The following is a 12,530-nucleotide window of genomic DNA, read 5'->3' as shown; positions in this document are numbered from 1 at the left end:
GGCAAAAGGGAAGTGGTGTCGTTAGGTTCTTTTATTCCCTTTGAGCCCATGGCTTAGTCCCCAAAATAAAAAGGACCATATGGGAATTTTTGCCATTTCCTTTGTTCTTTTGGGGGCTAGTGCCATCTTTTCCTATTACTCTTGTCCCTGAGGCCAGGGTTGGGGTTGGAGCTGATTGGTGGTTAAACCCTCTAAATTTGTGCCTTGTTAGATAGCTGGGCACTTTTCCCTGCTTCCAGTGATTCCCAGTCGTTCCTTGACCATAAGGAAATAGAGTCATGGTGCCCCTTTGGGTGACAAAACTCAACTCTGGGAGGCGTGGAGCAAACTCCATAAGGGGATTTGTTTCTGGGGAAAAGAAGAATCAAGCATTGTGGTGGGATTTCATAAGATCACTACTGATGTAGACAGAAGAGGAACCGCTCTGAGCTGTTTAAGAGCCAGTATGTGAAGTTAGAGGCAAGTGCTGAAGACATCCTTGTCATAGAGCTGGTGGCTGAGGGCAGGGGACCCTCCCTATGAAAGCAGAATCCCTTTGTGAGGCTTATAACTAGATGACCACCTAGAGGGATTAAAAGAAGCTAACTGTCCTGGAGGGCTGGACTAACGTTACAAGCCATCCCTGTTTCCCTGAGAGCATATCGACCCCCTAGTGAAGGCGAGGCTAAGAGAAGATAGAAAACAAAGTAGACAGAGATCACACCAAATAGCTACTTCATTTATTCACTGAGTATCCTTTATATGCTGGCTACTGTTAATAGAATGCCTACTGTGTGTGCCGGGTACATTTTGGATTCTCTTATCTCTAATTTTCTCGACCTTGAAGGTAGGTATTACTAGCTCCATTTTGCAGATAAGGAAGCTGAGGCTTATAGAGGTTAAAATTGACCAAGGTCACCCAGCTAGCAGATGGCAGACCTAGGATTCAGACCCAGTCTGGGATTCCAGCCTGTGCTGCTTCCACTCTACCATGTTGCCTGTCCACAAAACACCCCCTCCTGCATTGCCCTGCTGCCAAAGGAAAGTGGGCCTCTTCCGCCCTCCTCACTTTACAGCTGCAGGTGAAGCTGTCATCTCTCTGCTGCCTCCTTACTAGTGTCCTCTCCTCTCTCAGTCCCTCCAGCTCTGTGCCAGGGTTTCTGATAGCCTTGTGTAGGGAAGAGCTAGCTGCCCCCCTTTGAGTCTTGTGTGTTGATGGAAGAGAAGGGCAGCCAGAGGAGAACTCAGCCAAGCCTTTGAACAAAGGAGCCAGAAAGAGATACAGCTAGCCTTTCATGATGCCCAGGGGTGGGGGTGGGTGTCTACTCCATAGCAGGCTCCATCAGAGAGCAGGAGGGGTGGCACCATAGCTCTGACTCCCTTTACCCCAAGGTAGACCTCCCCTTTATTGAGGAAAGTTGTGTTATTTGCCTTGCACTACAATCTTCCTACAGTGAGAATGCCCTGTGCCCAGTCTCCATACTATGCAACCCCTAGCGACTCGCAGGACATCCTTTCTCCCAACATCCTTCTGGATGCTACCCCCGGGGAGAGAAGCCCTGTTTGTCCAGAGCCCTTCTGCCCAGCTTTCCCGCCTCTGTAAATCCCGTTGTGACGGCTGAACCAGAGCTCGGCCGATTTTTACATCCCCCATCCCATAGGCAGACATGCATCTAGTGTTTAAAGAAGGCACAGCTGTATACAGTTGGCAGCACTGGGGGTTTGGGAGCAGTGTGTGGATCTTGTAATTCAAATTCTTGATCAGAAGAGCTCGTGGAGACATCCAAATTCAAGGGCTCTGCTCTACCTCGGCACCATCCTTTGGGAGTCACAGGCTTCAGGGCCTGTGGCGCCCTCCAAAGCCACATACGTGTGACTGGAAGGCAAGAGGAAAACTTGAGCCTAGAGTCTTTCACCCTGGCCCAGCCTGTCTTACAGGGGTCCTCCTCCCACCTGCATAGGGTGTTCCCCGAGCTCAAATTCCTCCCATCAACCCCTGCGATCTCTATCCCTCTCCTTCACCCCATCCCATTCCCAACCAGCTTTCTTACTCCCCACCACGGGAAGGTGGCAACACCCACTCATTGCCCTCTAAATTATCTTCCCCAGGAGCCTCCACTTCCCACCCACCCTTACCCAGCATGGACAGCTGTCACCCCATCCTCCACACATCCAGACACCAGCCCTTAGAACCTAGAGTCAGTCTTAGCCCCCCAACCCTCCATATATATATATATATATGTGTATATATATATGTATGTGTGTGTGTGTGTGTGTATATATATATCCATATACTACTCAAAAAGTGTAGTCTGGTACCAGCAGCGTAGGCATCAGCTATTAGGAATGCAGATTCTTAGGCCCACTCCAGACTTCCTGACTTAGAATTTGCATTAATCTGAACATTAAAGTCTGAGAAGCCCCCGCGCCCCAATGGTCTGATCTGTTGAAGAGATACCTGATCCCTATGCCTCCTGTATGGAGGCGGTGGGACACCACAGGTTAGGCCTCACTTTGAACAGTGGAGAAATTCTGGGGATCATGCAGATACTCCCCGAAGCCCTCAGAGAGGAAGTGAGCCCAAGACCCTGAGCAGAGAGGAACTACCATGCAGAGCCACTAAGGAGGGGACGGAGGGGACCACTTGTGGCATCCAAACCAGGGTTCAAGAGCAAAGAGCACACATCACAAGAAAGAGGCACACCGGCCTTTGCCAAGCAGAAGTGGGGCCATTCCCTTTGGGGCCTGACACCATCCTGCCCCAGCCCCTGCTAGGCACCTCAGCCAAGAAGGCCATTCAGCTCCAGCTGTCAGCCTGGATATGCCGGATTACTGGGTTTCTTCCCTCCCTCTTGTTGGCAAAGTCACCAGCGCCCACTGGCCAGATTACTCGTAGTGGGTGCTCAGGAAATGTTTGTTGAATTGAGAGGAAGCCACAGCTTGTGCGGAGTCTGGATAATTCACCAGACGTGGGCCCCAGGGGAGGGCAGGAATGGAGCCGAACTGGGAGAGACAAGTCCTGTTGTCATACTTAGATGGAGTCTCTGTTTCTCTGTCTCCTGAGTCCCTGTCTGAGTCTGTGCATTAGCCTGGTCACGGCTAGGGGAGGTGGTGGGGGGAGAGGAAGTGGGAGTGGGCAGGAAGTGACCCTGGGTACACTGACGTCTGACCTGCAAGGGTTCCTAGTGGTGAGCTCTTCCCATCCAGTGGTGAGAGGAGGCCCCCACCCCATACCATCCCAGTTCAGGGAGGAGGCCTTTCCAGAAACCATGCGCTTCCCAGAGAAGATCTAATTCTACTTTTCTATTTCCAGCTCAGCCCCTGCCAGTTGTGTGGCCTTCCCCTCTATGGGCCTCAGCCCCTCTTCAGGAAAGGGAGAAGGCTGGGCAGGCGATTACTGAGATTCCCCTGGTTCTGACAGTCTATGAGTTACCTGGGTTCAAGGCAGGGTGTGGGAAAGGGCCCAGGCCTTCACTGGCCATGCCAGCTGCTGAGGCTGCCTGAACCTGAGGAACCTGAAGCTGGTAGCTGGGGCAAGAGCCCAGGCCTCTGGGGATGATAAGGAGCAAGGTGCCAAGGGCTTCCAAGCCTTGTCCCCCCACCATGGCGGGGTAGCCTTGTGGCCTGGGCAGCAGTAGGCCAGGACAGGGCTGACCAAGGGAATACAGCAGGGCTGGAGCCCTGCATGTGAAAACCCGTGTGCACAGGGAAGTGTGGGTGAGACACGGGGAAGGAGACAGCTCTGCCCTCATCACATCGCTCTGCCAGAGAGTTTGCCAAACTGCTCGGCCAGCCTGGGGCAAGCCTCCAGCAGCCAGATGCTCATCACACAGAAGACTCTCAACTGATCTCTTCCCGCCTCCTCTCCCGTCCCGGCTCCCCAGCTGCCAGGAGCTGTGCTCAGCATCTCCCTGCAGGCCCAGGACCCCCTGTCCTGCTCCTCACACCTCCTGTGCCTCTTGCCCTTTGGCCGGTTCCTCTCAGGGGTCTGCTTCTCGGTGCCAGGCCCTGCTGGGCCCCCACTTTGCCAGACCCATCTTCTCTGAGCTGTAGGGGCCCTGCTCCTCTCTGCAGCTCAGAGCGAGTCTGGACTTTTGGTTCGGCTTGGTGATCGGTCCATCCCAGAGGCTGCTCTGAACCATCTGGCCAGGACACGGGGTTTTCCTGGGCCCCAGGCCCTGGACTGAGCACACACATGCTTTCCTCAGGCCCAGAGCTTCTGGTCCCTCCTAGAGAGAGGTCAAGGGGAGCCAAGTCAGTCTGTTGTGGAGATCCAGGGGCCAAATTGGCTGCCAAAGCCCCTGACTCCCCCGTTGGCCCCTCTGGGGATGCCAGAGCTGGGCTGGTGGTAGAGACATTCTCCAGCCCAGCCGGCTCCATCCCGCTCTGCTTCTGTCCATGTCCCTCCTCAGGTGGAGTCTTTCTGGTGCTTTGGCTTCCCTGAAACAACAGATCGCCTGTGGCTGGTGATTCAGGCTGTCCCAGCCCACCCCATCCTGGGCCCAAGTACCCACCTCCTGACTCTCTGGCTCCTCCTTGTCTTCCTTCATATCCCACCTGTAGAAACACAACACAGGGCAGGCCCTCCTCCTACCCATTCCCACTTCAGTCGCCCCCTCCAGAGCCGATGGCCATGTTCTCCAGGGAGAAGCTAAAGCCCAAAGGTCTCAGGAGGGAACAGAGCTGGAATGAGACTCCAGGATGCTCCCCCCGCCAGCCTGACCATGTTCCAAAAATCCAACCACTTCCTCTGGCCCCATCCCAGGTCCCCAGCTGCTGTTTATGGCCAAGCCTGCAGCACCTTGAGTTCTGTGGGGACACCAGACGTGTCCCTGCCTGCACTGCCTGGGAAAGGCAAGACTGACTTCCCCCGGGGCAGGTAACTGCTGTAATTACCGCCAGCCTCCCTGGGCACCAGGCTCTGAGTGCTGCTGGTGGCCTTTCCCAGCATCTCATTAACCTGCTGCCAGGCAGCAGTCAGCCAGGTGGTAGAGGCCCCAGGGGCCAGAGCAGGCACCTGGACCTGCACTGGTCCTGCCCTCCCAGGGGCAGGGGAGATCCAGGAAATCAGGAGCCCCAGATGCCCCCCTTGATTCTGCCCCCTGCCACCTGTTACCTGCGGGCCCTGCCAGTCAGCCGTTCCTTCCCCCGGGCTTTGCTTCCTGTGGCCGGTGCCATGGAGGGTCTGCCATGTTGCCCACCCCGAGTGGTACCACCTGTGAGAGATGGCCCACCAAGTCAAGGAGAAGAAAGCCATCACAGCCTGGCTCTATCCTGCTCCTCCTCCTCCCCCAACTCACCTTTCCCATCAGGGGGCAGTGGTGGAGGCTGCAGCTTCCGGTGGCCCCTGGCACCTAAGGCAGGCAAAGGAAATGGGGATAGGGTGGGTCACGAAGGCTCCCCTAGGACCAGGAAGGTGTTAGTCCTCTTGGTCCAGTTGTGGGTTTTCTGCCTCCTGAAAAGACCCCTGCCTGGGAGGTCTTGAGAGCTGGGTCCTGTGCTGGGTGACTCTGACAAGTGACCACATCTCTCCAGCCCCAGCTTCCTCTCAGCATAAAATACAGGGAACAGCAATGCATAGAGCCCTGTTCTGGCAGGCAGGCAGGGGCAGCAAATGCAGGACTCCCACCCAGGAGGGGCCAACTCTCCTGAAGGACTCCAGGTCAGACTTTGACTTGCGCCTCCTCTTGTGACCTTCTGGAGTCAGAACCTGGGGCAAGAGCTGTGGGTTTGGAGGAGGGGAGGGAGGTCGTGGTGCCCTCCCCAGTACCAAGTGAGAAGACGTTCTTCAGTGATTCCTTCCAGATCTGAAAATAACTGGGAAACCAAGAGGCAGAGAAAGAGGGGGGTGAGAGGTGAAAAAGAGCCAAGGAGCAGGATGAGGTAGCCGTTGACTCACCCCTCTTGCCCCCCCTGGCTGAGCCCTCTTCCCTGGGGTTGCTGGAGTCCTTCGGCCTGTGTAGACAGGGAGAGGGAGTCAGGCTGCCGGGTGGAGGGAGGACAGAGACTGCAGCAGGACCCCACCGACACTGCCATACACCCCAGCCCAAGAGCAGAAGGCAGCAGGGAGATGGTTGCCCCAAAAGAGACAGGAGACCCAGCACCCAGATGGTCCCCTGAGCCCAGGGTCCAGTCGGGGGCTAAAGTAGAGCTGCACCACCCTGGGGAAGGTCCCACCAGCCCTCAAGCAGCGCCCACAGTTAGCCCTACCCCCCAGGTCCCCACGTGTATCAGCCCAGCAAGCTGCCCGGCCCCACCACCCACATGGGCTTGGCCTTGTCCAGGTCCCACGGGCGGCGCCAGTCACCCTGTGGGTCTCTGTGCCGGGCGAGGCGGGCCAGGTCGATCTGCTCCCGCTCCTGCTTCCACTGGTCATAGTCCCAGACCACCTCTGGGAGCGCCCCTGCTGGCCGCCAGGGAGCTAGGCCTGGGACCCGGGGCTCCCGAGCACCCTGTGAGGAGAAGGCTCTCAGCACCATGGAAGAGAAGCAGAAAGACCACTGGGCTTGGAACGGAGACCTAGAGCTGCTATCAACCCCTACCCCTCTCAGGACTTCGACTTCCCCATCTGAAAATTCGGTCTGTTCCATCTCTAACATGCTGTGTTTGCGTGGGCATGGTTTCCATCCACTTATCAGCTGTGTGTTTTTCCTCAAGTTCCTTAACCTCTCTGTGTATCATTTCCACATCTGCAAAATGGAGATAATAATAGTACCTATCCCACAAGGTTGTTACGGAGTGGGAGGGACACCCAGAGGCTGTGAGCCATAGAAAGAGAAAGGACTAGGGGCTGCTGCCACCTAGAGGTCACACCTGGCACATGGCCAGCCCTACCCACACCACCCCACTCCCACCTCCACACACAGTGGTCCAGGAAGGGGCCAGGGCTTCAGATCCAGCTGGGCTGGGTAGGACACAGGGCTGGATCACATCCCTGGCTTACCCTATCTCTTACTGCGGCTTCTGCAAGGCCACCCAAAGTGGAGACTGGCCAGAGGAAGGAAGGATGAGTGGGAATTCTTGGAGATGCTGCCTGGGCCATATTCCCTCAGATAGGGACATACCTGACTCAGCATCTCTGCCTCCCCCAAATGAGGACCCCCACTTTCATGTCCCTGTCCTCCCTTAAAGACGTACCTTCCGTGCAGTGTCTGAGCTGGCAGCGATCTGTGTTGGGGGGCTCCTTCCAAAGGCCCCTCCAGGTGACTCGTCTGCCCCCTGGTTCCTTGCTCTCGTGGGCTTTTCACTTACAATCCTCTTGGCCTGAGGGAGATAAGAGAGCCAGGGAAGACTAGTCTGCCCTCCTGGTGGCTGGCTTCCCCGCCCCCCCTACACACACTCGCGCACACACACACTTGCGCACACACATTCACACACACACACACACTCACCTCAGCCTTGTTTTCCATGGTCACAGCCAGCTCCACCCGCTCCCCCAGGCAGAAGGCAGCAGCATGGTCCTCGTCCTCCTCCTCGAGCATCGCACTGGCTGCACAGGGCCCGAGGCCGCTCCTTGCCCAGTTCCTGCTGACCACTCGCTTCTCCTGCAGGCCACATAGGCAGAGCTGGGCAGGAGCTGGGTGCTGGGAGCCCTGGCCCTCTCTGGAATGCCCTCGGAGAAGCTGACTCCCGCCACTCTCACATGCCAATGGCATTAGGTTATCCAGGGCCTAGGGCCACCGGGACCCAAGATACCACAGTGGCCCGTCATCTCCGAGCTGGGAAATCCAGGGCACTCGGACAGTGGGGCTTTGTCCCTCAGACACTGTTCCTGGCATTCAGCTATCCCCCACTTCCTGTAGGGTTTTTAGTCCCAGGAGTTTTGGGTTCAGGAGCAATGGTGTTGGACTGTGGGGCTGGAAAAGGGATAAGGAGGCTTCTATTTGGTGGCAGCAGTGGTCTGGGCTGTGGGAGCTCGTGGGTACATCCCAGAACTGTAGGTGGGAGGAGAAGAGTTACCCCCCCACCCCAACAAGGGCTGGGCCACCAACCCTTGCCGCCTAGCCCTGTCTCCTGGGGTAAGGCTTACGCCGGGAACGTGGCTGATGGTGACAGTGAGGCTGTCAGGTTGGAGGGGCTGCAGTGTGCTCACAGCCATGCCCCCCTGCTCTGCCTGCCGCCGGTCTTCCTGGATCTCCTGTGGGAGGGCCCGGGGTCAGCACAGGCCATGGCCCCCCAGATGCACAGAGATACAGACGCCGACAGGCCTACACGGAGAGACACCAGTGGGACACCAGGGAGCAGAGGCACCTCATCACAGTCCCCAGACCTGCGGCCACACCACCGAGAGGACCACACCCACCCGAACCCTGGCCCCAGGCCCAGACACGTTCCGGAGCCTGATGCAAGCTTGGATGCTGGGAGAGCTCGCCATGCGGGGTCTTCAGGTCAGCAGGACAGTGGCAGCCATGTCCGTCCTCCCGGCCCACCATGGCGCCCTCACCTGGTACCTGCGTAGCAAGGCCTGGTTCTTCTTGCGCAGGGCAACTATCCTCCGGTCCAGCTCCGCGTCCTTTTCCTCCTGCCTGCTCAATGGGGACTCGGCCCCAGGAGGTCCCTGCGGAGGGAGGGGGCCCGAGCTCCTGGCTGCTAGGCCCACTCCTTGCCAGCTCCCTAACTTTCTCATTCACCTACCTAACCGTATTCTCACACCCAGGGAGCAGACCCCAGACCCTGGGCTGTGGTCACACAGGAGGGACGAGGGTTACTCTGGGAGTGCACATGGAAGGCCCCAAGACCCCTCCCCAACTAGGCCTGTCTGCTGTCCCTCTACCTCTTGGGGACTCAGGTCACAGGCCTCCTTGGACCCAGGCCTGAAGCTCCCAGCAGTGGGGTACCCCTCCCCCCAGCTCTCCAGGGAGCTCTCCTGCCAGGCGGAGCCTGGAATGGGAGTTATAAATGGCTTTGGCAGCAGAACCTGCGTGACTGGGAAGCTGCCAGGGGATTCAAGAGGTCGAGGGGGGGCTCTCTCTCTTCCAGGCCCAGAACCACAGAAAAAAGAGAGACCCCTGCTGCATTCTGCACTCCCAGGCCCTGGACCCCACTCCCCAGGCCTGGACCCGCCCTGGGCAGGCACCGCTCCCATAAGCCCAGCCTCTCCAGGCCGTGACAGTCCCAGCGAGTCCGCCTCGTTAGGCAGGCCCAGCTGGGGAGCCACCCTGGGCAGGCCGTTCCTCTGGAGCAAGATTCCCAGGTCCCTCCCCACCTGGCTGCAGGGTCTCTTGTAGCCAGCACCCCTTCCCAGCCCCCTCCCTGTCTGCCTAGGCACAGCCCTCCTCCTCCCAGGCCCAGCTGTCCACAGCCGCCCTCAGAGTGTGGCAGCCTGGTATCCCAGCCACCCCCACCCCAGCCCCAAGAAGCCCCCCGCCAAGGCAAGGTGCCACTCACAGCCAAGTGCATGGCGGCAGCAGGCACCGAGAGAATTCCAGAGCAGCCCCGAGGGAGCCAGGGCAGGAGGCAAGCCGGAGCCCTGGAGCCAGGCCTCTGCCGGCCTCTCCCTGCCGGCTTCACTGCTCAGCACACGAGATCATGTTGTGATTACAAAAGACGCCTCTGGGCTCCCAGCCAGGAACGCCTCGGTCACCGCCCCCACCCATCCACTCTGGGAGGGCAAGGACCAGGGCACTGGTGGCCAGCTTGCCCTGCCCAGCACCTCTCCCTGCCCTGTTCCAGCATCCCCAGACACACCGTCAGAGCTTCTCCCTGGTGGGCCAGGCCCACAAAGGAGGCCCTGGCTACCCAGGCCCTGTGGTCACCTGAGGCTCAGGCCCCAGCAGACAGATGGGCAGCCACTGGAGGCCAGTGTCCCTCCCATCTAGTAGAGAAAGGCCTACAGGACATAGCCGAGCCCATCCAGCCCCGTGGTCTGAGAGTCCCCTCCCCAAACATACCTCGGCTGTCCTGTGTGGTTTAAGTAATTCAAGGGGATCAAGAAGTTCACCCTCCTAGGTCACCAAATAATACCACATACCTAAAATAACACCATTAGTCATTCATTCCTTTAGGCTGAACATTGTCCTCTCTGGTTTTTAAAGTACAGCCATGCCTGAGAGGCTCAGCTGTTTGGGTTTCTAGCCCTTTGGTACAGGAAGCTGGGTCTTCCTCTAGGGCCTTTGACATCCCAGCTCCAAGCTGGCCAACAGCCTTCCCCTCTCAGACTCCAGAACTCCAGGCCCCCCACCCCCCGCCAGCCTTGTTCTCCAGGGCTGGTCCTTTCAGACTCTCTGGACTTGGCCCACCTGCTGCCTTCCCCTGGGACCCCTGCCTTTTCTCTGACCCCAAGAAAGGAAGGGGCCCTACTTGGGAAAGACTCTTCCCAAATCTCCCCCATGGAGCTGAGGCTGGTCTTTGCCCAGAGAGGCAGCTCACCTGGCAGCATCTCCCACCCCGCTCCCAGGGGGACCTCTGAGGCTTGGATCTTGAGGGCTGTGCAGGCAGGGGTGGTCCCTCTGTGTTAGGAGGCCTTCTTCAGTAGTTACAGGGACCCAACTCCCAGGCCACGTGGTGAGCTCAGAAGCCCCTGCATTCCCCACATCCTAACAGACTGGGCCTCAGTTTCCCTAAACCCAGGCCACACTTGTCCCTTTCTCTTTCCAGGGCAGATAGCCCAGCTGCCCTCTCTCTCCTTCCCAGCCCAGCCCAGCCCAGCCCAGCCAGCCGGAGGTCTAGCCTGGAACGGCTTCCCTGGAACTGCCCCTTCCACCGCCCTCCACACCATACTTAGCCCCTTTCCTGTCCAGGCCTTCACACAGCACCCCTGACCCCACACCCGGTCTGCGGCGCCCCGGAGTTCCCATCCTGCTTGGAAATGCCACTGCGATCTCATCTTCCCCTCCTGCCGGATGTTCCCACTGAGTCAGACGCGTCTACTTTCCCAGCGACAGTGACGCACTAGGCTCCTCGCGCTGGGCCTCCTGCGTGTGTGTGTGCGCGGGCACACACACACACACACACACACACACTCTCCCTCATTCTCTCACCCTCTTCTCCCAGACCCCACGTGGGCTGCTGAGCTGCAGCCCAGCCTCAGAAGGGCGGGGCAGGGCCCTGGCTGGGTGGTGGTCAAGCTTCCCATCACTTACCCCCCACCATGTTGTTGGGCTGGGGGCCCACAACGCACTGGCCTGGGAGTGGGGGGAGATGGCAGCCAAGACCTTATGTTCCCTACCCTCTTTAGAACCCAGGACCCCAGACCCAGTCTGGAGAGTAGCAGCGTAGACAGAGGAGGCCACGCGAGTAAGGTAAGGTCTGCCACCCCCCGGCCCCTGTTCCCAGGCAGAGTGGGCAGAGAACGGCAGGAGGAACAGGTGGAGCAGCAGGCCCAGGTAAAAATCCGGCCAATCTGTAGGCAGGGTGACCCAGCTCTTCTGGAAGGGCCTGTATGGCGAGAGTCCCCTGATCTAGAGGCAAAAACCTCCCAGCCCAACAGGCTGGAGGCCCACGTGTCTAGGACAAACCACCAGCCAGGGCAGGGCTCACAGCTGCTGACTGAGTCCTTCCCCAGTGTTAACTCACACAACACTAGCACCTTGGAGCACCCCCAGCGTTCTCCCACTCTCTCCAGGGCCTGTGGTTTGCCTGGCTGCTCCCCCATTCGGAAGAGGCTCTCTGAGGGCAGGAATGGTGTGCCAAGTGCCTCTGGATCCCCAGTGCCTGGCACAGTGCCCTCCATCGGCGCTTGCAGAATGAATATGAGTGGAGAGCCCATGTTATCCTGTGTGTAACTGCAGTATCCTGTGCATAGGCTGTGCCTCCCTTTACCTCTGCCCGGAATGCATGCAGCCCTAAGGAAGGTGGTGGATGGGGAAGGACCCTAAAATGTTCCCGCCCCGCCTTGGGGAGAAGTCCCCGGGTGGCAGGGGGATGACAGGCTTGACGCTCCCCTTTGAGGCCACGCGCGATTATTCCTTCCCACCACCAGGGGGCAGTCAAGTTACGAGCACCTGGCTATTGGGCGCGGAGGAGCGGGGTGAATTCCCCTTTTCCTCTCCTTTTGCTCCCAGCTCCTCTCCCCCAGGTCTCTGGAACCCCCTCCTCCCAACTCCGCCAGTTCTAGAGAACCACCCGGTGGTACAGGCCTTGTTTTATTGATGAGGAAACAGGCCTAGAGAGGCGGCACCGTCTGCCTAGGGCCTACAGCCTGTTAGCAGCGGGGCTGACACCGGGTCCAGTGCCCTTTTCAAGGCTGCCCCGCCAGCGCTGTTTGTGCTGATACTTCACTCTGTGACCTCCCTCTCCCTCCTAGCCCAGGGATGGGCCGATTGTCCCAACACCTAGGGGCACGGGCTGGTCACATCTCTTCCCTGGCTAGTTCCCAACCCTCCCTGGCCGGCTGCCAGCTCTGCTGGTAGGTAGCCCCACCCCGTGGGTGAACCGTATTCTTGGTCTGTAGTACGCAGACCCGGAGCCAACCCAGAGGACGAGGTGGCAGCGAGTCTGGGGGTCCCCCACTCTGGGAAGGGAGGTCCTACTCTGTGGACCACACGCGGAGAGCACAGACCTGGCGAGGCTCCACCCATGGCGGGGGTGACTTCTCAGACTTTATTCACTGT

The 12,530-nt window shown here is 58.6% G+C and overlaps 1 protein-coding gene across 3 annotated transcripts; it reads right to left on the bottom strand.

The window, feature by feature from the left end:
* Nucleotides 1-14: 14 nt before the first annotated feature.
* On the bottom strand, nucleotides 15-11,024 carry CCDC9B (coiled-coil domain containing 9B). Of its 3 annotated transcripts, XM_064292192.1 has the most exons (11): nucleotides 9,367-11,024; nucleotides 8,423-8,536; nucleotides 8,009-8,116; nucleotides 7,371-7,523; nucleotides 7,117-7,242; nucleotides 6,244-6,431; nucleotides 5,879-5,934; nucleotides 5,280-5,333; nucleotides 5,096-5,195; nucleotides 4,494-4,536; nucleotides 15-4,419 (listed from the first exon to the last, which is right to left on the bottom strand). In XM_064292192.1, the coding sequence occupies exons 1-11, from the start codon at nucleotides 9,376-9,378 to the stop codon at nucleotides 3,880-3,882; spliced, it is 1,494 nt and encodes a 497-aa protein (XP_064148262.1). In that variant the 5' UTR covers nucleotides 9,379-11,024; the 3' UTR covers nucleotides 15-3,879. The 3 variants fall into 3 exon arrangements, with proteins under 3 accessions (XP_064148262.1, XP_064148261.1, XP_064148263.1); XM_064292191.1 differs by lacking the exon at nucleotides 9,367-11,024 and having other exon boundaries at nucleotides 8,423-9,129; XM_064292193.1 differs by lacking the exon at nucleotides 9,367-11,024 and having other exon boundaries at nucleotides 8,009-8,186; nucleotides 8,423-8,498.
* Nucleotides 11,025-12,530: the final 1,506 nt, after the last annotated feature.

This window comes from Loxodonta africana, chromosome 10, assembly GCF_030014295.1.
Source record: "Loxodonta africana isolate mLoxAfr1 chromosome 10, mLoxAfr1.hap2, whole genome shotgun sequence".
Lineage (NCBI taxonomy): Eukaryota > Metazoa > Chordata > Mammalia > Proboscidea > Elephantidae > Loxodonta > Loxodonta africana.
Note: the sequence above shows the minus strand (reverse complement) of the source record. Positions and strands in the feature narration are given on the sequence as shown.

Bases quoted from the DNA above. Each gene is read 5' to 3' on its own strand.
- CCDC9B (XM_064292191.1), bottom strand. From the start codon at position 8,605: ATGAGAAAGTTAGGGAGCTGGCAAGGAGTGGGCCTAGCAGCCAGGAGC. The intron at 7,243-7,370 runs GTGAGTGTGTGT...TATCTCCCTCAG, and splicing joins CCATGGAAAACAAGGCTGAG to GCCAAGAGGATTGTAAGTGA. The intron at 6,432-7,116 runs GTACGTCTTTAA...TTCTCCTCACAG, and splicing joins GCTCAGACACTGCACGGAAG to GGTGCTCGGGAGCCCCGGGT.